The 24,454-nt window shown below is 56.3% G+C and overlaps 2 protein-coding genes across 2 annotated transcripts; one reads left to right on the forward strand and one right to left on the reverse strand.

Moving 5' to 3' along the window:
- Positions 1 to 83: 83 nt before the first annotated feature.
- On the forward strand, positions 84 to 9,639 carry Polr2f (RNA polymerase II, I and III subunit F). The gene is made up of 5 exons (XM_076853310.2): positions 84 to 218; positions 2,078 to 2,147; positions 4,674 to 4,804; positions 9,149 to 9,220; positions 9,457 to 9,639. The coding sequence occupies exons 1-5, from the start codon at positions 199 to 201 to the stop codon at positions 9,545 to 9,547; spliced, it is 384 nt and encodes a 127-aa protein (XP_076709425.1). The 5' UTR covers positions 84 to 198; the 3' UTR covers positions 9,548 to 9,639.
- Positions 9,640 to 13,185: 3,546 nt separating this feature from the next.
- Sox10 (SRY-box transcription factor 10) lies at positions 13,186 to 22,781 on the reverse strand. Its single transcript, XM_076853309.2, has 4 exons — positions 22,586 to 22,781; positions 21,634 to 22,148; positions 17,138 to 17,406; positions 13,186 to 15,017 (listed from the first exon to the last, which is right to left on the reverse strand). Exons 2-4 carry the CDS (start codon positions 22,068 to 22,070, stop codon positions 14,314 to 14,316), a joined length of 1,410 nt encoding a protein of 469 aa, XP_076709424.1. The 5' UTR covers positions 22,071 to 22,148; positions 22,586 to 22,781; the 3' UTR covers positions 13,186 to 14,313.
- Between the last annotated feature and the right edge of the window lie 1,673 nt (positions 22,782 to 24,454).

Consider the following 24,454-nt stretch of genomic DNA (forward strand, 5'->3'; position numbering starts at 1 on the left):
CGGCTCTGGTTACTATGGCAACCAGCAGCGCATGTGCATTTCTGCCGCGCCTCCGGCTTCCCGGAAGTGGTTTCCTCGGGGTCACGGCGCAGACGCAGGCGCAGGATACGCGGGTAACACGCTGGGCGGAGGGTCGCTACTTGAGGCTCTGCGCGCGGGTCAGGACAGGGGGACCGGGTCACTGAAGCAAAGGGCGTCATGTCAGACAACGAGGACAAGTGAGTGCGGGAGTGGAACGGCCTTCGCTGGAACCTCGGGAGGGACGGGTGAGGCGGGGCCTGGACGAAGCGGGTGGGGAACCTGGCATCGCGCGGTGTGTCGAGGGGCAGGCCCTGGAGCGTGCACCGGCCCAAAGCCGGGCAGCGACGGAGTGGAGCAGCGGGAAAGCTGAGTTCCAGCAGACTGCACCGAGCAGTGCACCACTGTGTCGTGGGTGGCGTTAATATATTGAGATGAATTAAATGGACCCCCGCTCTCCAGGCGCTCCCTTTCTAGAAGAGGGACAGACCCATAGGCAGACCCTGCGGGGGTCGTAGCAGTTAGCAAGTGAGAGGCCTCCAGAGGATGGTGTGTGCGCCGGGACCGGGTGATGTAGCAGAGGTGGTGAGAAGTGGGTTTAAATTCTGTGGTTTTTTTTTTTTTTTTTTTGTACCGGGGATTGAACTCAGGGGCACTTGACCACCGACCCACATCCCCAGCCCTATTTTGTATTTTATTTAGAGACAGGGTCTCATCGAGTTGCTTAGCACCTCGCCGTTGCTGAGGCTGGCTTTGAACTCAAGGATCCTCCTGCCCCAGCCTCCCAAGCCCCTGGGATGATAGGCGTGCGCCACCGCACCCTGCGGGTGGGGGCGGGGGAGGAATTGATACTGAGGATCGAACCCAGGGCCTCTACTGCTAAGCCACATCCCCACTCCTTTTAAAAAAAATTACTTATTTTTTAGTTATAGGTGGATGCAATATCTTTATTTTATGTGGTGCTGAGGATTTGAACCCAGTGCCTCACGCATGCTAAGTGAGCACTCTACCTCTGAGCCACAACCCCAGCCCCCAACTCCTTTTTTAATTTGAGACAGAGCCTCACTAAATTACCAAGGTTCTTCTGAGTTGTTGAGCCTGGCCTCAAGTCTGTGATCCTCCTGTTTCAGTCTCCCGAGTCTCTAGGATCATAGGCATGTACCACTACACCCAGCTTGTAGTAGTAAGATTATGATAGAAGGGAGAGAGAGAGAAATTGGGGACAGTGAAGTTGGACAGCTTTGTCACAGATTTTGCACCAAGAGAGCACTTGGGATTAGGATTATGGAAGGGAGGAAAAAGAAAAGAAAGGTGGGTTTTGTTGTTGGGTTTGTTGTGGGTTTTGTGTGTTTTGTTTTGGTATTGGGGATGGAACCCCAGGGCTTCATGCATGCTGTACACACTACCACTGATCTGTATTCCCCAGTTTCAAATAAGTTTTTTGTTTTGTTTTGTTTTTTTAAGATAGGGATATAGCTGGGTGCAGTGGTGCATGCCTATATCCCAGTGACTTGGGAGGCTGAAACGGGAGGATCACAAAATCAAAAACAGCCTCAGCAACTTAGCAAGACCCTGTCTCTAAATAAGATATTTTTTAAAAAAGGCTGGGAATGTGGCCCAGGGGTTGCACCTGTGTTCAATTCCGGGTACAAAAAAAAAAAAAAGATGAGGAAATAACTATGTTTAAATGTAATTCAGTAGAGAAGGAAACAGTGATGATGAATGAGTCTTAGCAAAATTTGGGGGACCCATGGGGTAAGATTGAAGGAGTAAAATGAGACAAAAGTTTGATTTGATCATCAAGTAGATAGTTATCAAGTGCCACCTACAGATCAGCTGAGATATTCAGATCTCTGACTCTTTGACTTTTTTTTTTTTTTTTTTTGAGACAGGGTCTTACTAGGTTGCTTACAGTCTTAAGTTGCTGAGGTTTGCTTCAAACCTGTGATTCTCCTGCCTCAGCTTCCCGAGCCACTGGGATTACAGATGTGCACCTCAGTCCCTGGCTCTACTTTGATTCTGATAAGGCTCTAAATGACTGATCTCTTTTCCTGAACAGTTTCGATGGTGATGACTTTGATGATGTGGAGGAGGATGAAGGGCTAGATGACTTGGAGAATGCTGAGGAGGTGAGTATTCAGCTTTACTTAGGCTCCTACCTCTGCAGCTCAGCTGCCAGATGGCAAGGCAGGTGATAATTGTCTAATTGTTCTGACTCTTCTTTGTGGTCCAGGATACTGCCATAGTCATTCCTAGTTGAAGTGTTTCAGTCCTGGGTAGCAGAGCAATCCTGTGGTGCCCATTTGGTCTGTAGCCCCAAACTAATAGTTGAAACATCGCTGTCATTTATTCAGCAAATGTGCTGAATATTTATTATCTGACAGGTGCTCTGCAAGTTGGGGTTCTATAGGGAGCATGAGGGCAAGTGGCCTGGGATAAGGCTGCATAGGTAAGCAGGGCCAAGATCAGGCAGGATTTTGGAGCCTAATGCCAGTAGGAAGCCAAGTTTTGAGCTAGGACTGGCACAATCCAGTTTTCATTTTAGAATGCAACATTCTGGGCTGGGTGTGGTAGCTCACACATGTAATCCCAGCAGCTCAGAAGGTTGAGGCAGGAGGATCATGAATTCAAAAGCAAGGTGCTAAGTAACTCAGTGAGACCCTGTCTCTGAATATTTAAAAATACAAAATAGGGCTGGGATGTGGCTCAGTGGTCGAATACCTCTGAGTTCAATCCCTAGTACCAAAAAAAAGGAATGCAACATTCTGACTTCAAGAAGAGAGAGAAGTGGGGCTGGCGATGTGGCTCAGTGGTAGAGTGCTTGCCTGGCACACATGAGGCCCTGGGTTCAATCCCTGCACCCAGATAAATAAACAAAAAACAAAACAAAAATTCCAAGAGTGAGGAGTGTGTTAGGGACAAGAGAGAAAGACCAATCAGGGACCTCCAGGTGAGTGGCCCAGGGATTAGATGTGAGTACTGGTAGAGTAAGTGATGAGAAGCCAGAAGAGAGATTTTAGTGGGTTGGATATGAAGCTGAGAAAGTCAGATGCCTCCCAGTTTTCCGACTGGAGAAGCTAGATGGATGGATTGCCAGTTTTGAGGATAAAAAAATTTCTTTCCTGTAAGATTGAGGGAGAAAGAAGAGCTGCATGTCTCCTGGAGAGAGATCCCTCAATTTTTTTCAGGCTGGAAATTGAAGCCCTTCTGTTTGTATTTTCTTTCTCTGCCTGACACTCTCAGGTACCCATCTGTTCACTTGAGTCAGAAGCTTTCTCTACCCTTTGGTCCCCTTTCCATCCCTGTTCTTTTGATTGTGTCTCCTAGATGTGCTCTGTCCTGCCTGTCTCTCCACTCCTGGTGCCTTAGCCTGGCTGAAATGTCACTCTTCATTTGCTTCCTGGCAGGAGACTGTGGCCGGCCACCCTGCCCCTGTTTCGCCTAGTGCTGCTCTGCTTGCTGTCCTGTTACCCTCATGTTTTTATCTGCCTGTGGGATTGATCACTACTGGGCCCCTCAGTGGTCTCTCTGCTTCTGCCCTTGGCCCTATATCATGTTCTCAACGGAGTACACAGAGTTTTCCTTTTATCTGTTCATTTTAAATTTTTTTATTTTTGGTCCTGGGGTGCCGCAGTCTGGCTGGGCACAAAATAACTGAGCCGCCACGAGGCACTTTAGGTTCAAAACAGGAACTCCTTTATTATTCGAATTTCTGAACTCCACCCACACAGCCCTCCCAGGAACACCACCAACTGGAAATCCCTCCTCTGGCACTTCTGGCACTTCCCCAACCAACACGAACTCTCCAGGGAACTCTCCAGGAATCCCGGGAGAACTCCAAAGTGGCTGGTGCCAGAGGCGGACAGCAGGGGTCTAATATACAATTGAATACACAGCCTAACATAACCATCACCATCTCAATGGGTTGCCGGTGGCACCTCTCAACCACTCCTCTCAACCACTCCATTCTGGCAAAAATGCCATGCTTCACTGTCACTTGGCTGTGGCTCTCAGCACTGGGGGTTGAACCCAGGGGTGCTTTACCACTCACTACATCCCCAGCCATTTTTATCTTTTATTTTGGTATAGGGTCTCACTGAGTTGCTTAGGGCTTCACTAAATGGATGAGGCTAGCCTCAGATCCTGTTGTCTCCGCCTCCCGAGTTGCTGGGATTTTGGGCATGCACCACCTTGCCTAATCATCAGTAGCTCTTCAGTGTGTGAATGTATGACTCTTCCTGTGCCACCCTGACTTGACCCACTGGCTTAGTGTCCCTATCTGAAAGAGAGGTGTTTTTTCCTAGCTTTCTGCTTAGGGTGTGCTTATGGGGCAACCAATCTGGGACCAGCCCATCTGGTCCTAGAAGTTTTTTGTTTCACTCCCTTTTGGTTGAGGAACTGGGCTTTGGAATACCACTTAAAATTCCTCTTCTTTATTACTGGGTCTGAGATTTTGGCAATGTTAGCTGACTCTCCACACCTCTGGAATGGGGACTGTAGTTCCTACCTCATAAGGTTGGTATGGAGATTAACGAGATACTAGCAGTAGCATGGCCCTTGGCATCCAGTAAGCATTAATGGTGTTGGTCATCATTCACCCTCCCCCCACTCAAGGAAGGTACCCTGAAGTTTTCCTTTTTTGTCTTGGTGTCCAGGAGGGCCAGGAGAACGTCGAGATCCTTCCTTCTGGGGAGCGACCACAGGCCAACCAGAAGCGAATCACCACCCCATACATGACCAAGTATGAGCGAGCCCGAGTGCTGGGCACCCGAGCTCTTCAGATTGCGTAAGTGTGGCCCCTTCACTGTCTTCTCCATCGGGTGGGCCACAGTGAGTGCTCCTGCTATCGATCCTGCCCAGCCTGGCACTCAGAAACAAACCCTCCCTGCTCTCAGATCTGAACAAAAGTAGTGCTGCACCTGCATGCCAGGCATTGTGCTGGACTCATCCCTCAGAAGCCTGTAATCCAATAGGAGAGCATGAGAAGTAACTGAGAAGACAAATAACATTGTAGGAGGAAAGTAATGAACAACAGCTAGAGGATGTCTGTTAGGTTGTGAAGCAAAACAAGAGTGTGAATTCAGAGCCCTAAATGATTGATTGTGTGCCAGTAGTCAGGAGGGCTGCCCCAGCACCCTTAGGGCTTAGCAGGTCCTTTTTTTCCCTGCCTGGTGTTGGGGCTCAGACCCAGGGCCTGTGCATTTAACTGGTTCTTTATTCAAGGGAGATCACAGCCCAGAATAGTGACGGGCTTTAGGGACTTGACAGTTATCTGCCTTTCCTTCTTTCCCAAGTTTAGAAGAACAAGATCCAAGGAGAGTCAGTAGCTGGGTGGAGAGCAGGCTGTGACCTAATGAGCACAGTGGTGCAGGCCTCCCTGTGCCTCTGATGTCTCAGCCACATGGAGAACAGACCAGTGGCATCTTCTGCTGGCAGGCGTCTTTGAGCAAGCAGGCCTCTCGAAGAGGCTGGGCACAGGCCTTTTTCCCCAGGCTTACCTGGGCATGAGTAAGGGAGAGGTCAGTGGTGTTAGTGGTACTCTAATGTCCTGCACTGGGATATGTGAGAAAAGGAAAGGAATCTCTACGCCAAGCTTCTGACAGGCTGTGCAGGAGGTTGTGGGAGTCTGGAGGAGCGGGGCTCAAGGAAGGAATCAGGCCAGGAGGCAAAGCAGGGCCTGCGTGCTGAGGAGTGGCGATGCTGTCTAGCACTAGGCATTTTTTTTTAAGCAATATCTTTATTTTATTTTTATGTGGTGCTGAGGATTGAACCCAGTGCCTCATGCATACTAGTCGAGCACTCTACCACTGAGCCACAACCCCAGCCCCTAGCACTGGACTTTTCTTTCCTCCAGTCCAGTGACCACCTGTGACCTCCCTGTCTACCTTGATAAAGGTTTTTAGGGGAAGGCAATATTCTTACCTGTTTCTCAGCAAAAGCCCCCCTATCAGGCTGGTCGCAATGCTTGATTTTCTAAGTGAGATGAGAAATGTACATTCAGTGCAATGTCTTTTGGTTTCATTGGGATCAGATCCTCCAGGCCTGCACTAACAATTATGGTAGCCTCTAGTTCCATGTGGCCATTTAAGTTCAGTAAAATCAAATAAAATAAGAAGTTTAGTTTCTTTGTCACTGGCCACATTACCAGGTAGTTAGTGGCCGCCCCAAGGGAAGCAGGGATCCATTTCCCTTGTGGAAGCTGCTCTGCAGGGCATACTCCTCCAGGCTAAAATGAACTAGCAGGAAGAATATTTTCTAATTTTTTTCAAACAAATAGACTAAAGATGTGCAGTCAGTCAGCTCTTCGACACTGAGAAACTGCTGGCGCCTGTCAGGGAGGTGAAGGTGGTGGAGATGTGACTTCCAGCCTGCTGGGTGTTTCTGCAGGAGAGCTGGACCTGTGCGAGGACCTAGGCAGAACCCAGGGCAGAAATGGGTGGTGCTTTAGAAGGGGTACAGAAAAGGGGGGGGGGGCATGAAGGGTTTAGGGTACATGCCCATTTCTGCAGGGATGGATAAAGGGAGGTGGGTTTGTGGGTACCCCAGGTACAGGAAGTGGCACGAGTAAAGGTCCAGTTAGAGGCAGGTGGCTATGGGTTCTGGTGGCGGGTGGCCTGGGCACAACACTATAAAAGATGCCCTAGAGCCCAAGTGACACTGGTGGGCAGTGTGGAGCACTTCAAAGTGTTGAAGCCAATGTCTAGATCACTCCCAAGTCTGAGTGTCTTGGTTTTCTTGGGGAGCAAGGCATGGTCCAGCATGGAGCACTCTGTGTTGCTCCTTGCAGTTAAGGGATAAGACACCATCTGGTGCCCTTGGACAGACAGGCTTGTGACCTTGCACTCATGTGCTGAAGTTTCCATTTGGTTCATTACACCACCTGGTGGCTGGTGAAGTTGCTCATACTGTCTTCCTAAACAGGGGACGTGTGTATGCGGAGGCTGCAGTGAGATATAGATTACTTATGGGTCCACCCTAGTTTGCAAATTGTGGGCTTATGGTGGGCACCGGATGATGAATGGCCTTGAGTTATTCATATCTTGAAAGGGAGAAGGTACAGGAAGGTCAGGACAAGCATTTTGCTACATTCTTTAAAGCTTTATATTTTGGGGACATTTGTTGAATTTTTTTTCTTGGTATTAGGGATTGAACCCAGAGCCTCACTCATGCTAAGCACATGCTCCTACTGAGCCACATACCCAGCCCTTTTTATTTTGAAGAGTGTCTTGGTAATTTTCCCAGGGTGTCCTGGAACTTGTGATCCTCCTGCTTTGGCCTCTCCAGTAGCTGGGGTTTTAGGCTCGCTTCCTGCCCCTGGCTAAATACTTATTGAGAGAGGATATAGGGAAAGTTAAACTTGGTTTCTGTCCTTGAGAAATATTTAAGCTTTTGAAAGTAACAGAAATCAGAATGTTTAATGATAAAATTAGTAATTGGTGGGCTGATTATCAGAGTAATTTGGGTATCTTTGTTAATTCAGGTTCTCAGACCCCTTTATGAGAGATTCTGTTCAGAGGTCTGGAGAAGGACCCTGGAGCCTATATTTTTAGCATGCTCTCCTAGTAATTCTGAATCCATTAGTGTCAATTCAAGCTGGAATAATTAAGATGGACTTCCTGGAAGAGGCAGTAGCCTAGACTCAGTTTTCCCTTGTCTGTGTTTGGAGCCTGTGCTCTGGGCCAAGCAGTAACTGGGGTCTGCCCCGTCCTCCCTGTGGGGAATCACGAGTCCTGAGCCACCAGCCGCTCACGGTCTATTGTGGACAGTGCTCCAGTGAGAAGAGAGAAGCACGTGTGCACTGAGTGGGGTGCTGGAGGTGCAGTGGGCGTTTCCAGGAGGTGTTCTGGCTCCCATGTAGTCTGCTGGTCATTTGGCTCGCAGCTGTGGAGGCAGGGAGGTTCCAGAGCATGGCTCCACATCGGGCAGGCCTTGTGCTGCATCCTCACCTGGCGGAGGGCGTCCTGTGGTGGGACAGCTAGTGTGCTGGCTAGCTCAGGGCTCTTCCTCTTATTTATTTCATTTTTTTGTGGTGCTGGGAACTGAACCCAGGGCCTTGTGCATGCGAGTCAAGCACTATACCAGCTGAGCCAGAGCCCCAGCCCTCTTTTCTCTTGTAAAGTCACTAATGCCATCCATCATGGGGCCCACCCTCATGACTTCATCTAATACTAACTACCTTCCAAAGATTCCACCTCTAGGTACCATTGACATATGAATTTGGGGGACACTTTCAAGCCGTAGCACCAGGGAACCGTAGTAGTTGGTATGGCTTGAATGTGGGGTAAACTTGGGGAAGTGGCCCAAGAAGGGCTTGAAAGGTTAACAGGGAGCAGACTGACTTCTGGCCTAATGGCCATGGGGAGTCCAGACAGGCTGGGAGCAGATGAGTGTCTGTGGAGGCTGGGGGGAGCCAAGCTGAAGAGCGGGGAATGCTAGAGCGGGAAAACGGGCCGGGCACAGAGGCAGGGCCGTGGTGCTGGCTGGGGTGGTCAGGGTAGAGTGCACTTCTGGGTGGCATTTTCTGCCATGGCCGCAGAACTGGGGTCTGCAGTAGGAGCAGGCAAGTTTCTTGTTGGGGGAGCTGACATAATGATTGTCATGTGGCCTAGTAATAAAAGCTTACACTTGTCACATTTATAACACCTTAAGTTTATAGGTCTTGAGCTTATTACATGGGGAGCATGTGGGGCTCAAATGTTGGCTCTGCCACTTCCTGGCTGTGTGAACTTGGGCAAGTTACTGACCTCTCTGTGCCTCAGATTTATTGTCAGTAAAATGAAAATCAAAATAGTGCTCACCTCCCATGAGATAGTATGTGAAAGGAGCAGGCAGCAGCAGCTGGTGTGTAATGAGCCCTCACCCAGGTGGGGGTCATTTTCTTCATCTTGCAGTGGGGATACTGAGATCTGGAGGGAAGTTAAGTGATTGCCTGTGGACCATTTACATGTGCACGTTGGAGTCCTGTTCTCTTCCCTCGGTGGGCAGCCTCTGGCAGTGCCCTGTCCGCCACGCCCCACCATACCTGCCTACCTAGAAGGTGACCTTGCTAGGTGAGGGCCCGCCCTTGCTGCCCGCTGGGCCCTTCCCCCTGTGCCTGCCATCTCTCCCGACACCTGTCCTGTGCTTGCAGGATGTGTGCCCCTGTGATGGTGGAGCTGGAGGGGGAGACAGACCCCTTGCTCATCGCCATGAAGGAGCTCAAGTAAGTCGCCCAGGCAGGCCCCTCTCGGGCTTCCCTGGCGGGGCAGTTGGTGCTTGTTCCCAGGATCTGGGGTCCATTCAGAGTCAGCCTACCAGGAGGGAGGAGGGAGGAGGGAGAGGGAAGAGGGGACCAGCTGAGAGGAGGGCGTCACTGAGACATGGACCTCGACGCTGTTCCTTCTGCTGCAGCGCTGGAGTCACCATCTCTCATGTACTGTGACTTCTCCCCTGCCACAGGGCCCGAAAGATCCCCATCATCATTCGCCGCTACCTGCCCGATGGGAGCTATGAAGACTGGGGGGTGGACGAGCTCATCATCACCGACTGAGCTGGAGCCTCCTGACCTGGCCACACCCAGTTTCTGTTCCCATTTTATACGTGTAAATAATAAACTGTTCCCCCTTCCGCCCCGCTCCTCTAGCTGTGTGATGCCACCTCGTGCTTCTTCCCCATTCCCACCCTGCTACCAGGAGCGCACACTCAGCACTTACCAGTGGCCCTGGGACTGTCAGCCCTTGGCCCCTGTGGCTCCCCCACATCCCTCCCTCCAACTCCCCGTTCACCAGGCAAAGGCGGCTGCAGGGGAGATACCTCAGCTGCCTTCCCAGAGACAGACGAGTCTTTGTGCCCAGGGAGCTGGTTGCCAGGGAAACCCCCAATTTCCTTTCCAGTGGGGACTGGCTGCAGGGGCTTCTCCCTTCTCAGGAGTATCACAGAGCAGGTCTCATCAAGCCACCCATTGTTTCCTAAGGACCTGCCTGGAGCTCTTATCGAGGTCGGATCCCCTTTCAGGAGAGTGGCCCAGCAGGAAGCTTGGGGTTGCCTGGCTCTGTACCCTCCCCGCGCAGCCCCGCTGGGCAAGTCAGCAGCTGGAGCAAGGGCCGAGCACCTGCTCATCCTCCCCACTCTGTCCTACTTCTCAGGCCACTGCCGCACACTGCCTTCGTGGCGCATCTCTGACCTGCCACACCTGTGCCCTGCCCTTCCCGCTGCAGTAAGATGCCCTTCCCTCTGGGGGGCTCCTGGTCCTCGGGCCTGCGCAGGGATGGCTTCAGCTGGAGCTGGGGCATCCCTTCCTTGGCCTAGGTGCCAGCGGGGCTGCTGCTCTTCTCCACAGTGCTCACCTGGCCTGGAGGCCCTGTCACCTGCCTCCCCGCTTCTGGGAGTAAGGAGAAAGGGTACAGCACACCCATATAGACAGGAGTAGGCAGGAGGGGAGATCGGGTCCCTGAATCTTCCAGCCCAGCCTCCCTTCTGCCAGCTGCCTTCCAGGAAGAGGAGGAGCCCAGCTCCCTCATCTCTGTAAGAGGCAGGGCCCCACTATTGCGCCCAGGTTGGAAGGATGAGTGACCGCAAGTGTGGGCGGGGTGTTTTCTGCTCTGGAGAAGGGTTAACTCGGGGAGGGTGGACTTCGCACCCCTGCCACCCTCCTCCAAGCCCATGGAATCCTTTAATCAAGTTGGGTGCTGAAATTTCAGCTCTGAAATGCCGCCTTTGTGCCGGCATCCAGGCGGCCGCCCCGAGTGCGGGGGTCACTTTCTTGGCCCCATTTCTCTAAATGGTCTCTTTGTTCCCTGCTGGGCTGCTCAGTATCAGATGTGATTAAAGGGAGATGAGGTTTGGGCGGGAGAGGAGGAGAGTTAACCCTTCCGGGATAGGGCTAAGGGAAGTGGAAGGAAAGGGTGTTTTCTCCCCCTCCCCCTTCCCATTCTCTTCTTTGAGGAGACCCTTGTTATTCCGCTGGCGGGGCCAAGGTTTGACTTCTGGAGTATGAAGTCACCTGCCACCACTATTGGCTCTATACTTTCTTGGGGTTTGGGCACATCCTTGCCAGAAACACCTGGATCCTGCTCTCTTTACAGAGGGAGCTCCTGCCATTCCAAGGCCCAAACATGCCCAGAGCCTTTGGTCTATGAGCTGTGTACAGTCAGGTCTTTTGGCTTTTGTGGGTCATTACCCTCCCACAACTCTGGTCATTTCCCAGCCAGTCTCCCAAGGCTCAGGGTCCTGGGGATGGTGTCAGCCTCTCCATGTGCTCCTCCAGCTCCATATCTACAACCCCACCAAGAGCAGGAGCCGTGAGGACTGGAAATGGACAAGGGTCCTATCTTTGAATAAAGGGGAAGGGTTGAGTTTTAAAATGAGCACCTAAGGTTAGTCCCGAAGGGTACCTGACAGAATTCTAGAATGGATGATTACACGCCTGAGCCCTCAGATCACACTGCAGGAATCCGGGGGCTGGCATAGGGTTCTTTTTCTTTTCCTTTTTTCCCCCAGAACCAGGATGGACCCGGGGCCTTGCATACGTAGGCAAGTGCTCTACCACTGAACTACAGGATAGTATCTAAGGTCCAATCCTGTCACATCAGTTTCTTTTTTCCAGTGGTTTCTGGTCTCACGGGTCTAGGGAATGCCACCTATCAGTGAATCTCGATTTTAGCACATCGCTGGGCAGTCTCCAGGCCCTGTGGTGGACGAAGACCGGGCGCCATGGGAGCAGTGATGTGAGGAGGTATTTCAGAGCTGACTAGACAGTCCTTCCCTGAGAGTGTGGACAGCAGAAGGAATGGGCAGCGGTACTTAGTGCTGTACGCAGGGCCCCGTCTCTTCATTTTGACCTTTATTAGTGACTTAAAGGAGGATATTCAAGTTTGCAGATACATAATACTCTGAAGGAGAGCCGCATTCCAAGATTTAACAGGTGGGGAAAAGGGTCAGATCCAACAGGATAAAGTCTGTTAAAGATCAGCATAAAATCTTGCATTTATCTACGACAAAATGAAATGCCAAAAACAACTTTATATACAATTTGGGTGGCGTGACTTTGCAACAGATACTGTTGGAGAGAGCAGGAGTTTCAGTTACCAAACTTCATGAGGCCAACATTTTGGGGAAGGTGGCCTGAAGAGCTTGGTGCAGCTTCCAGATGGGGTCTGCCCACCTGGGAGGACTGGGTTAGTTCCTGGAGCCCACCTTCCCCCAGGTCCTGACCAAGAGAAGGGTGCAGGGGTGCAGAGACCACAGATGGAAGGGAGGGTCAGTCTGGAGCAGTGGAAGAAGACTTAAAGCGCCGCTTAAAGTGGAAGCACAGCCTGCTAGCCCTGGGCAGGTGGAGGGGATGATGGGGAAGAGCACAAGCTTTGGAGTCAGCGCTGGGTTCAGATTCTGGTGCCAGCTCTCCTGAGCTTCAACCTCCCAAAGCTTTAGTCTCATCTAGAAATCAGGGATGAGGACAGGACTCACTGTCATCTAGGTCCAAATGACGTAAGCACTGAGCACAGGGAGCACGCAGTAGGTGATAGAGAACTTACAAGCCTCAGAGCTGCCATCAGTAGGGCAGGAAGGTGAAGACAGTCCCCTTCCCTGGGGTCTCGGACCAGAGTGGTTCCTGGCCTGCAGAGGACAGGGCTCCGAGGGAGTGAGCACAGGAGGAGACTGCACATCTGATGCCCTTGGTTTAGACTTGGGCACAGGCTGCTGCTCTGAAGGCTCAGCTGGACCTGGCATGGTCCCTGGTGCTTGCATGATCTCGGCCAGAGGTGACAGGTGTAGGGGTGTGGCAACAGAAGGCCATCCAGGCATCCTAAGGGACAGGCCTGACTGCAGTCAGACTCAACCCACCTCTTTCCAAACAGCTGTCCCTGGAATTTTTTGCAAACTCTTCCCTGCTGAATGGGCAGTGAGGCTGCTGCTGCCCTCGTGAGCTCTAGCTGGGCCTGGTCAGTGAGTGGCCCCTGCAGGGTGGGGTCGAGTTGGCCTGGGGAAAGGCTTCTCTCGGAAGTCTTAGCCCCTGTGCCCAGTCCCATCCATTGGGGCCAGCTGTCCTCACCCACTCCACCTACTTAGGGAAGAGCCAGACTCTTGGGTTATTTCCCCCTCACACCCTCCTCCTAGCTACCTTCAGAGTCTTTGAGGAAGCCCAGATAAAGGGACAAGAGACCAAGAAACAGGCCAGGTCAGACCCACTAAGCAGGTAACTGGAACCTTTAATTTTATTACTTGGAATGCTTAATGCAGAGTTAATAGGGGCTGGAGTAGCTAGGAGAGGGGAGCAGACAGGGGACTACGAGATAAATAAGGGGGTAGCAAATGTGTTACATGTGGACTGGGGGCTGCGGAACAAATGGGGCAGGCATAGCTACGTACTTTATTCAGATACCACTGGAGGCCAAGGGCAAAAGGCAAGGGCAAAATGTATAGGGCAGGATTTTAGGGTCTTAGACCTGCTGCCAGCACCCCACGGCTCCTTCTGGAGCCAGGGTTTGAGCCTATGCAGCTCTAACCTCAGAAACCAGGGAAGCCATGGACAGCTGAGAGGACCCAGGGAGTTGACCAGGAGCCAGGGAGGAGGACTGGGGGACTGTCTCTGAACCCTTCCCTGGAGCCTTGCCTCCTCACCTGGGGTGGGCGTCAAGGCCTGGGAGCTCATGGCAGGGAGACCAGGGGCTGTCCCCAGTTAGACAAAGATGAGGTTATTGGCACAGAATTGGATCTGGGGGGCCTCTGTGCTGGTTCCTTCCTGTTTTCAGGAGGGAAGGGGCGTTAAAGGGATAAGAATTTCCACTGAGCTCCACCCCACCCCACAAAGCGGTTCAAAGCTGTCCTCGGCCCCTGAGTGACACAGCTAGGGTCTCTAAGCCCTGATGCAGTCCCTGGTGGCCTAGCTTAGGCACAGTGGCACAGGGGCCTATAGGCCCTCGCTGTCCATGAGAAGGAAACAGGAGTGGCCCAGCCTCCCACGCTGTCCCCCCTGCATGCTTCCTCCCTTCCCAGGGGGTGGCGGCCCTCCTCAGGTCCTGGGATAGAGGGTTTCTGGGGGAGGTGCAGCCTCATCCTTCAGTCTAGGGGCATCGGCCAGCCTCCTCCTCCTCTGCCCAGGCTGTCAGCCAGGGCCATGCCTCTGGGGCCTGGATGGGGCGGCAGGTCATCAGGGCAGGGAGCAGGCAGACAGCCTTCCCTCCACTGTCAGCCCCTGGAGCATCCTCCGTGGCCACCACCAGGCCCGAGACTGGTGAGGAACAGGGCGCACAGCGGAAGGAAGGGGCTCGGGGCCCAGCAGGGACTGGGCAGGGGCTGGTGGTGACAGGGCCCTCTTCAAGGCCGGGACAGCGTCGTATATACTGGCTGCTCCCAGTGTGTGGGGCTGTGGGACTGGGGCCCTGAGGGGCTGGGGTCAGAGATGGCCGTGTAGAGGGGCCGCTGAGAGGGCCCCATGTAGGAGAAGGCCGAATAGAGGCCAGAGGCCTGGCCCGAATGGCCATAATAGGGTCCTGAGGGCTGATGGTCAGAGTAGTCAAACTGGGGGCGGGAAATGGACGGGAAGGCGGAGCCGTAGTGTGGCAGGCTGAGGGAGGTGTAGGCGATCTGCGAGGTGGACGGCTGGTCGGCGTAGTGGGGGGGGCCCTGAGGGCCTGCGGTCTCTGTCTTCACCTGGGCTTTGGCATCCACACCAGGTGGTGAGACCGTGGGCAGGGCCACGCCCGGTGGCTTGGAGATCCAGGCGGAGTGTCCACTGGCCACGGCCAGGGCGCTGCCCAACCCGTAGCCAGCTGCTGAGTAGCTACCCACATGGCCTGGGTGCCCATTGGGTGGCAGATATTGGTCCAACTCAGCCACATCAAAGGTCTCCATGTTGGACATTACCTCGTGGCTGATCTCGCCGATGTCCACATTGCCGAAGTCGATGTGAGGTTTCCCGCCCTCCCCCATCGAGCGCCCATCCCGCTTGGGGTCTGCCTTGCCGGACTGCAGCTCTGTCTTTGGGGTGGTTGGCGGGGTTGGTGGGCCGTGGCTCTGGCCTGGGATGAAGGGAGACACAGAAGGGCAAGGAGAAAATATGTCAGAGGCAAGTGGCAGCAGTGGCTGGACGGCCCACTCTCAGGCACTGAACCTCCTGGAAGCTCAGGCCTACCCTCCACTGACCCAGTGGGGCTTACATGTTTCATCAGCAAGTTGGCCTCCGTTTACCTCCTAGTATTAACTGTTGATTACAGCCTCAAATCTTCTGCTGGGTCCTGCCTCCCACCCTCCTTCCCACCTGGTAGGAAGCCCTCCCTGTTGGCAAGTTCTTCCCACGTGGCTGAAGACGGCTCCCTTCCTGCTCCTGTTGCTCCTCGGTGGTGACTGGTGCTTCCCTTTGCTCTGTACCATCTTGCTAGCAGACTCACCTGTGCCTCTCGCCACCCAGGACCCCAAATGGCGCTGTGTCCCCTCCAACTCCACTTCTCGCCCAAACCTGCCTGCTGACCATGGCCAGCTCCATCACACACGGGTCTGTACTGCCCCCCTGGCCCTGGAGCTGCCTTCCCTCCTGTGCAGAAAGGGACCAAGACCACTGGTCCCTGTTCCTGGTTCACTACCTCATCCACCAGGTTCTTGCCAGGGCCCACTCTCCAAGGGCTCATACTTTGGGGGAGATCAGAGACCTGCACGTGCCTAGAGCAGGAAGTGCTTTGATGAGGGGGTGTACCAAGGACTTGGGAGACCAGAGGAGGAAGTTGCTCACCCCCTGGCAACTGGGGGAGGTCTCACTGAGGAAGTGTCTGGGTGGGGCCTTGAAGGGTGAGAAAAAGTCCACAGCAAGCTTCATTCTGGGAGGTGGTTCTGTATGTTCTTGTGCGTGTGTGTGTGTGTGCGCGTGCGTGTGCGTGTCCCTGAATCTCGGAAGGTGAGGAGTAGGGTACTCGTGAGGGATGGTGGCGCTGGGCTTCCATCTCAGAGATGTGTTTGTGGTCTTATGGGAGCAGGAGCTTCTTGAGGGGCGGCCTGGGCCTCCCCCATCAGACCACAGGCAGTGCCGAGTGCTGGCCAAGGGTCTGGCCTTCAAGACGCCTGCCTGGGTTTGAGTCCTGGCTGTCCTCCTGTGGGATGTGGGAAGACCCACTGTCTTCTCTTAGCAGTTTCCTTATCGTTACACAGTGATAAGAGCAAGCGGCTCCTGCCTTCTCTGCTGCAGTCTAGTGGGTAGTTTGATAGTTTTGGAGACTTGGCTACACGGATGGATGCTGCCACCCTGGGTCTCAGGGGGCTTCTTGTGTACCTGTTTCATCCTGAGCATAATTCACTTGCTTTCACCCCTGCTCCTCCCTCTAAACTGTGGGTTCCTTAAGCCAGGGACTGTGGCCTTCTCTTGGTGGTACCTCTGGAGTCCCCTTCAGTGCCTGACACAAAGTTGGACTCAGCAGGCAGATCTTTGCTTACTGAGTACTTCTTGTGTGCCAGACTCAAGTGTGGCACTTTCTGTACATCCTGAAGGAAGCGAGGTAGCCATAGTGCCAAGCAGAGCCCAGGGAGCTCCACTGCTGGGCGCAGATCTCAGCTGTGCGGCAAGTTCCTCCTCTGTTTCCTCATGTGTCTGTTGACAGTAACCTGCCACACAGCTGAGCCCAAGCCCCGGCAGGTAGGTGCTCATCTTGCTGTTCAGGGCCAACTTGATCATTGAATGAGTTAGGCAATTAGCATGGTGCCTGGCACACAGTAGGTGCTCAATTAATGTCCCTCTTATGATCATTAAGAAGAACTGAACAAGGTATCATATGTCTGGCCTGTGCTCAAATCACGTGCACGTCCCTCCGTCAGAGCAGGAGGGCCAGAGGCTGCGACTCCTCCATCTCCCATCTCCCCACATGACCCTGTGCGCCCTTCTCCTTTGGTCACTGCTGCAGCCCTTCTCGCCCGCGGCTTTCAGGTTCTCCCTGACTGGCTGTGTGCCCAGCAGTGAGGTTCTCCTATCAGCCCCGGCCAGCGCCATCTTGCTCCCCCTGCCCCAGACGCCCCTGAGCTCCCTCTGGCCCCTACATCCAGAGCCCAGGGCTGCTGGGGAGTTTCAGGGTCTCATGCCCCCAGACTCTGCCCTGCCCGTCTCCCTGAGCCAGCCCTAGCCCGCCATCAGCACCCTGGTTCCCAGCCCCGCGCTCACCTGAAGGGTGCTCAGGGTTCCCGTCAGACATGGGAGAGCCCTCTTCTGGGTGCCGGTGGTCCAGGTGGGCACTTTTGTAGTGGGCCTGGATGGCCGTGGCCCCTCCTTGCTCGGCCTCCCCGCCCGGGCACTCGGCCTCCCCTTGGGCCGCCTTGCCGTTCTTCCGCCGCCGGGGCTGGTACTTGTAGTCGGGGTGGTCCTTCTTGTGCTGCATGCGGAGCCGCTCAGCCTCCTCAATGAAGGGACGCTTGTCACTCTCGTTCAGCAGCCTGGGTGGGGCAGTGAGGGGGACAGCAGCCGCACTGAATGTCAGAGCGCCCCGCTGGCTTCCCTCGGAGGCCCGAAGCCCAGGGCCCTGGAGGGGAGGCCCAGGGGCAAGACCCTTGTGGGGACTAGAAGATGAGAGGCCAAGGAACTAGAGAGCTGTCATCTCTGTCCCCAGAACTCTGAGGGGCTGGAGGAGAGGGGCCAGCCCCGAGGGCCGGTTAGAGGTAGGCCCAGAGCCAGTGCAGATGTCAGCTCAGGGAGGGAAAACATTGTTGTCACCAAAGCTGTCCGCAGGTGGAACGGGCTCCCTGGGACTGGAGGTGCTGGATGGAACACAGAGCCCCGTCTCTGCTGCTCACTAGCTGGGTGTGACCTCGGGCAGCCTGAGCCTGAGTTTCCGCACCTATGAAACTAGGATGGTAGTGACTGCTTTGCTGGGGTGTGCGGTCACCAGAGTAACAGATGTGAAGGGCCTTGTCCCAGGGCTGGGCAGGGAGGCACTTGAGAAACAGGCACTGTTCTAACGCTGCCTGGGGGAGCCAGGGATGGGCCCCTCAATTCTGGAATACTGATTTGTGGATTCCAGGATGGTGGGACTGAGGGGGACTGGGTGTGAGTCCTCTTCATTATGGGGCATTGTCTCCTTGGGGGGATCCAGGGGTGACAAAGTGTAGAGGAAGCTCAAGTTTCTCTGGACCCTACTACAGTTCCTAGAATCTGCCAATGGAGGGAAGGGCCCTGGAGGCGGTGCCCAGCCTCAGGCCAGGGGTGGAAGGGCTTAGCTGCCCCAGGGTGAGAAGGGCACAGTGGGGTACCTGCAGAGGGGGTTGAGGCGAAGGTACGGGATTTACAGAACCCCAGGCATAGGGGACTGACCATCTAGTAGTCTTTGCCGGAGGCAGCCTGGGCCCTCTGTCTGAGGGCCCTTCTCTCCAGCCGCCCCGCCCCCTTGCCCAGTAGGTGCCCCCCTTGGCGCCCACCCCCCTGCCTCAGCCCCAGGCAGCAGAAGGCTGAGCCGCTCCTGAGGCTGGGAGGGGGTGGTCATACCAGGCACCTCCTAGCTGGCCGCAGCATTCCTCGGCAGCTTAGCCCGTTGCTGGCCCCCGCCCCTGCCCCAACTGTCTCCAAGGGACCCTCTAGCCAAGCAGGACTATCAGGCTCAGAGACACCTTCAGGATGGGAGGAGGAGAGCCCGGGCAGAGGGTGGATGCAGGCACCTGCCCTGGAAGAACGGTTCTGCCGGCAGAGCAGCTTGGCCAGCAGGGGCCATAGCAGGGGCCCCGGGGGCTGGCAACACTGAGCTCACTCTGACACCCCAAACTTTACCTGGGCTCCTGCCCAGCTGGCAAGCAGCAATCAGCAGAAAAATGGCAAGGGGCGTAGAGGGGGCCGCACAAGCCAGAAAGGAGAAAGATTCCAACCCTGGACCGTGCTGTCGCCAGTTCTCAGCAGCACCATATGTAACCCCGACAGAAACTAACCCAGGGCCACAGCCAGCCCTGAGCCCAGCCCTGAGCCCAGCCCACCTCCACCAGCTGCTACTTCCAACCCCAGCCAAGCTCTGCCCAGGCTGTGGCCCAAGCCCACCTGCCAGGTAGACCCAGCCTCCCAGCTAATCACAACACCAGCACCAGCCCTCACTGGCGTTGCCACCCCGTGTCACCCTCAGCCCAATGCTCATTTGCACCTTCACCGGCCCTTTCCCTCCTGGTTCCCAAGATCTGGAATGAAGCCGAGGGAGAAGGAAGGCTGGTTTCCCACTCAAACTAGAAACCCCAGTGGGGGCACTGGCTGCTGCGGCATCTGTTTCCCCGCCGGGGGACACAGCCTGTGGAATTGTGGGACAGGACAGGCTCCAGCCTGCGACTGCTTCCCCAGTTTCTTGGTGCTGGTTGTTCTTTCCAGACAGGTCAAGCAGCGCACAGCCACCCAGGGATCTGGATGTTCCTCCCCCAGTGGTCCCCAACGGTAGGGAGCCTGGTGGGGCTCACACAACCACTAGGACCTGTCCTCCTGTGCATCTGATCCAAAACCCAAGGGCAGTACCCTCAGTCTCTGTTCAGTTTTAGGACCCCAACTGTCCCCTTTTCTGATGTCCTGGGAGTGGCGAGCTTGGGAGGGAGTGTTCAGAAGCCCCTAGAATGACTGGCCAACTCAGCCCACATCCCAGCGACTCTCAGGACCCCCTCCTGGGACCTAGGTAGCCACCACCTGTTAGCACAGACTCAGGTCCTTGCCATTGTCACGACATCTCCCACCCCTGGGACTGAGCTCTTAGCCAGCAGGCCTGCTGTCCTGACTGCCCTGCCCCAGGTTGGCCCCTGTATGCGCAGCCTGAGTGGTGGACAGGAGTAAGTCCTGCTGAAGGGGGCCCAACTCCCGGGTTCTGGGTGGGGGAACTGCGACAAAGAAAATGGAGGGCCCTCTTAACCCTTGGCAACGGGGTGGGGAAGCAGCAGTCCATTCTTGCTTTGCTTCTCAGTGGTCTCCTGACATGCCCAGGACCCCGGGGCCTGCCCTGTCTGCCTGTCCACCTCCCTCCTGACGGTCTGTCTCACTTCCTCTTCTTTGTCCCATAGCCCCAGAGGCGCTAGCTTAGTCTGAGCCCCACTGGGGTCTAGAGGAACCTTGGGTGGAGGAGCTGGCTGTGACCTCTGCTCTTAGCAGAGCTAGACTCTCTGGGTCCACATAGTAGCCAGCCGCCCGGCCAGGGCCTGCCCAGGGTAGGCCTGGGCTGAAGGCCGAGAGGCTGGAAGAGGGACCAGGCCATCAGCAAGCACATGGCAAGAACAGGCCAGGTTGATGGAGGCAGATCTCCTGGACTCTAGGGGAGCCTCCTGCCCAGGCAACCATTCTACGCCTTTGGCCTCATAGACCCAATCTCCACTGACCCCAATCTAGTGTTCTGAGCCAGCAAAGGGGAGGGAGCAGACTCCTCTGACAGACCCCAGACTTCCTCAAATCCAGATATGCCTCGCTCCTGCTGTCCTTTCCCTGCCCCGACCCCCCGCCATCTCCTGACCACTCTTTAGAGCGAAGGGTGACCCACTACTGTCATCAGGGACTAATAGGGAAGATCCCTGATGAAGAGTTGGCAGACCAGAGTCTGGCCCTGACTTTGCCACCAACTGCTCTGTGACCTTTGCAGTCCCTTTCTGGGCCTATCTCTTGGGCATCAGGTGGGGATCAGGTAACTTCTGCAAACTGGCATCCCCTGAAGCCTCTGTTCTCTTTGGGATCTGCCCTGAGACTCCTAGGTGGGATGGAGGCTGCCCTGCTCCACACATGCCCAAGGGGCCAGGCTGGGCCCCACAGCCAAGGGCTGGAGACTTCCCCGCTGGGGAGTGTTTCCCTGGAAGTCAGAGCTGGTCCCTGAGGGACCCTCAGCAGGGAGGGGGTCAAGGTTTCCTCCTGGCTAGGACACTCAGCTCTAGCTCCCAAAGCTCCGTGAAGAGTTGCTCGACCTTGGGTGGGGCCCTGAGAGGAAAGATGGCGCCGACTCAGAGGGGCAGGAAAGGAGCCAGAGACTAGCTCTGGTTCTGGGACGGGGTGGGAGGGGGAGCCCCCTTTCTGTGTACCCCTCCCCCTGGGGACTAAAGAAGCCGCTAGCCCAAAGGAGAGGGGGTCCTGAAGGCCCAGGAAGACAGCTGGGGCAGGAGGAGACTGGGTGGCAGGGAGCATAGTTCGTAGCCCTCATTTTTCAAGACTTTCCTCTGAATTCCTTGTTTCCAGTTCTCCATTGCGCTGCCTCAGTTTCCCGGCCAGTCAGCCATGCCTTCAGTTCTTTCCCAAGCATTTCCCTGATATCCGCCAGACTAGTGGCACTGGTGACAGTGGCACCCTCGAGTGGGGACGTAGGAAGAGCCAGTGGAGCCCCCACCGGCCCTCCTTCCCTGCTCAGGAGGCAGCCCCAGAGGCCTTGCGCTCCGCCATGGACAGAATTCCAGCCGCGAGGGGGCGCCTTCCCACCCACCGCCCCAGGGGGCGAGACCCGGCCTGGCCCCTGGAGTTCGGAGTTCCAGGGTGCGCAGTGGCCGAACCCCGGACGTGTACCTGTGGCAGACGGGCTGGCATGGTCCCCACGCCTGGTCTTCCAAAGAGTTGGGTTCCCTCTGGAGGGCCCAGGCGGTGCCCACCGAGTGGGGCAGGAGGCCGGGGAGCCCCCGTCTAGCCGAGTCCTCCCGCAGCTGGGGGCCGGCAGAGCTCCCGGGGGTTGGGGGGGTGCTCACCTCCAGAGCTTGCCCAGCGTCTTGCTGAGCTCGGCGTTGTGCAGGTGCGGGTACTGGTCGGCGAGTTTCCTGCGCGCCGCCTGCGCCCACACCATGAAGGCGTTCATGGGCCGCTTGACGTGCGGCTTGCTCTTGCTGGCACCGTTGACGCGCACCGGCATGGGCACCAGCGTCCAGTCGTAGCCGCTGAGCACCTGGCTGACGGCCTCGCGGATGCAGACGGGAAACTTGTCGTCGTCCGCCTCGCCATCCTGCTGCTCCTTCTTGACCTTTCCCAGCTCGCCCGGCCCGGGGCTGGCTCTCAGGCCGGAGCCGCCGCCGCCGCCGCCGCCGCCGTCGGGCCCCAGCGAAGGCGCGCTCCCCGGGGACAGGCAGCGGGGCTCCTCCGAGCCCACGGGGCTCAGCTCCACCTCTGATAGGTCCTGCTCCTCGGCCATGTCGGCCCCGGTCGCCGCCGCCTCGGCCGCCTCCCCCGGGCCCGCCGCCGGGGTCCTTGAGAAGAGCCCAACGCCCACCTGGACGGGAACAAGGGCGCGATGGAGAGGCGGCGAGCGCAGCCCCGAGGGCGGCCCAGGGCGGGACACGGTGCAGCCCCGAGGTGGCGGCCCTCCTGCTCGCGCTATGCCCGCTCGGGCCTCTGGGCCCCAGCACATGCCAGACCCCAGGTGGGTGCGTCCCACCTCCGCGTTTTCCCACCACCTGGTCCCAACCGTCTCTGGCTGTGGGTGAGGTTTTTCTTTTTAACCTCCTTTCGGGTGGAGGTTTGTTGATGGAAAGGAAGAAAAACGGACCCTTTATTCTACTCTAATCCTGGCCCCTGGAATTTCCCACCTTTTCTCTCACCTCTCCGCCTTCCCCTCCGCCCACCCCGGCGGATCTAGAGGAGTTGGGGGGAGCTGCTGCGAGTGTCAGCCTCCCCCCACGGGGGGCCTGAGAGCAGGCTTGCACTCACCTCCTCCGACCTCTCCTCCAGTCTGGGGCTCGTCCTTAGGAAGTGGAAAACCGAGTCCCAAGGTGTGCGGTCCAGCTCGGGGCTGGGGGGTGACGCTGGTGGACTGGGAGGGAGGGGCTGGGGGGCCCTGAGCCTCAGGCCACCTCCTGGTTAGGACGGAGCCTGAATCCTCACCACCAACCACCCTGGCCGCACAGCCTGAGACTGACTGAGCGACTGAGCCGCTGCGGAGGGCTGGGGAAGGAAGGAGGGGGAGGGGGAGAGGAGGGAGGGAAGGGCAGAAGGTGGAGCCTCCAGCTCGGGCCTTCATCCCCAGCACCCAGGGCTCCACCCCGCCCAGACCCCCCCAGCCCGCTCCTGCCCCGCTGCCCAGGCCCGACTCCTTAGGCTTAGCCTGGGTTGGGGCAGGCAGGCGTGGGAGGGAGGTGTTAGGCCAGGGAAGGGACAAGTGCTGGTGGCAGGGTCAGAACCTGTTGCTTGGAGGAAAATCAGACCAACCAGGACCCCCGACCTCTGCCTCAGGTGGTGGGATGCGAACTTGGCAAAGGACTGGGGAGAGATGTGGAAGAGGCCAGGCAGGCCCCACAGACTTGTGAGGGGAGCAGGCCTGGTGGCTTCACCTGATAAATCATGTTGGGTGCCCACTGCGTGCCAGGCACTGTGGCCAGCCAGTTTCGCTCTGTCCCCCTCCCCTGCTCTCGCTGCCTCAACTTAGTAAGGGAGTGTTTAGGTCCCAGCCTGGCAAGGCACATAACTCACCCAGCCCCCGGCCCTTCTCTTCTGTCACCCTGAACAGGCTAATGGGGCGGCCTGGCCCAAGGTAAAGACCCGGGAGGCTGAGGTGGGAGGCTGAGGTGGGAGGCTGAGGTGGGAGGCTGAGGTGGGTCCTCTTCAAGTAGGTCTCAGAGACCTTCTAGGTGCCACTTCCTGAGACCCAACCCCTACACACTGGGCTCAGCCTGTGTTGGGAGAGGGTGGGGAAGTCCTAGTCCTGGATGTCACAAAGTCCCCCCTCCCCCAACCTGAGAAGGGGTGGCGCTGCCCTGTTCTGCTTCCCTCCTCTCTGCCCCCTCCCCTTGCTTGTTCTTCCTTCCCACCACCCCCATGACTGGATTCCTTTTCTTCTCTCTCCTAGGTGTCCCCTCCAGAGGTCACAGGCAGCCCCACTCTGGTGGCTAGGCAGAGGTGGGGGCGTGAGTAGGGACAGATGGAAGAGCCTGGCTGCGCTGGTGACCATGTGTGGTTCCCAGTTCCCTTACAGGTGGGCGAGGCCCCAGGCCCACCCCAAGAGGGCCCTGTTTGGAGTGGGCTGGAACAGGGGTCTGGGAAGGCAAGGCCTCATGCTTCGGAAGGCTCAGGGGGCGGAGGGGGGTGGGTAACGGGACACAATGAGGTAGTCACACGAGGCAAAGGCATGTTGGGGGGGTGGCGGACATTGGAACACACACACACACATGCTCGCGCACACACAACCAGCCAGACAATCGGGCCAGTGTGTCTGGGGCCGCGGAGCCCAGTGAATTAGGAGTTTGATAAGGGTTTTCTCTTTCTCTCGCTTGCTGGCCTTGGACAATCTCCCCCCAGTTTTCCTCGACGCCACCCCCGGCGCTGCCAACCCTCCTCCCCCCGCCTCCCTTCTCTTCCCTGTGCCCAGACTCTTGTTCGGGGCCTTGAAACAGTGAGCTGTCTTTGTTCGAAATACAGGTGAACGGCAATCATGTGATTAACACACACACACATAAAAAGCTTTTTAACAGCGCCCGCCCGGCCTCAGAACTGCCCGGAGAGGAGCCGCCCTGGATGGACAGAGGGACGGAGGGACGAGCATCCAGCCAGTCGTGTCCCAGCTGCCCTGCAGCGGTCTCCAAC

This window comes from Callospermophilus lateralis, chromosome 4 (assembly GCF_048772815.1).
Source record: "Callospermophilus lateralis isolate mCalLat2 chromosome 4, mCalLat2.hap1, whole genome shotgun sequence".
In the NCBI taxonomy this organism is placed as follows: Eukaryota; Metazoa; Chordata; class Mammalia; order Rodentia; family Sciuridae; genus Callospermophilus; species Callospermophilus lateralis.

Excerpts from the sequence above, each read along its gene's own strand:
- Polr2f (XM_076853310.2), top strand. The coding sequence starts at position 199 with ATGTCAGACAACGAGGACAA. Across the intron at positions 2,148-4,673 it reads ACTTGGAGAATGCTGAGGAG|GAGGGCCAGGAGAACGTCGA; the intron begins GTGAGTATTCAG and ends CTTGGTGTCCAG. Across the intron at positions 4,805-9,148 it reads ACCCGAGCTCTTCAGATTGC|GATGTGTGCCCCTGTGATGG; the intron begins GTAAGTGTGGCC and ends CTGTGCTTGCAG.
- Sox10 (XM_076853309.2), bottom strand. The coding sequence starts at position 22,070 with ATGGCCGAGGAGCAGGACCTATCAGAGGTGGAGCTGAGCCCCGTGGGC. Across the intron at positions 17,407-21,633 it reads ACGCTGGGCAAGCTCTGGAG|GCTGCTGAACGAGAGTGACA; the intron begins GTGAGCACCCCC and ends TGCCCCACCCAG. Across the intron at positions 15,018-17,137 it reads GAACCCTGAGCACCCTTCAG|GCCAGAGCCACGGCCCACCA; the intron begins GTGAGCGCGGGG and ends CCTTCATCCCAG.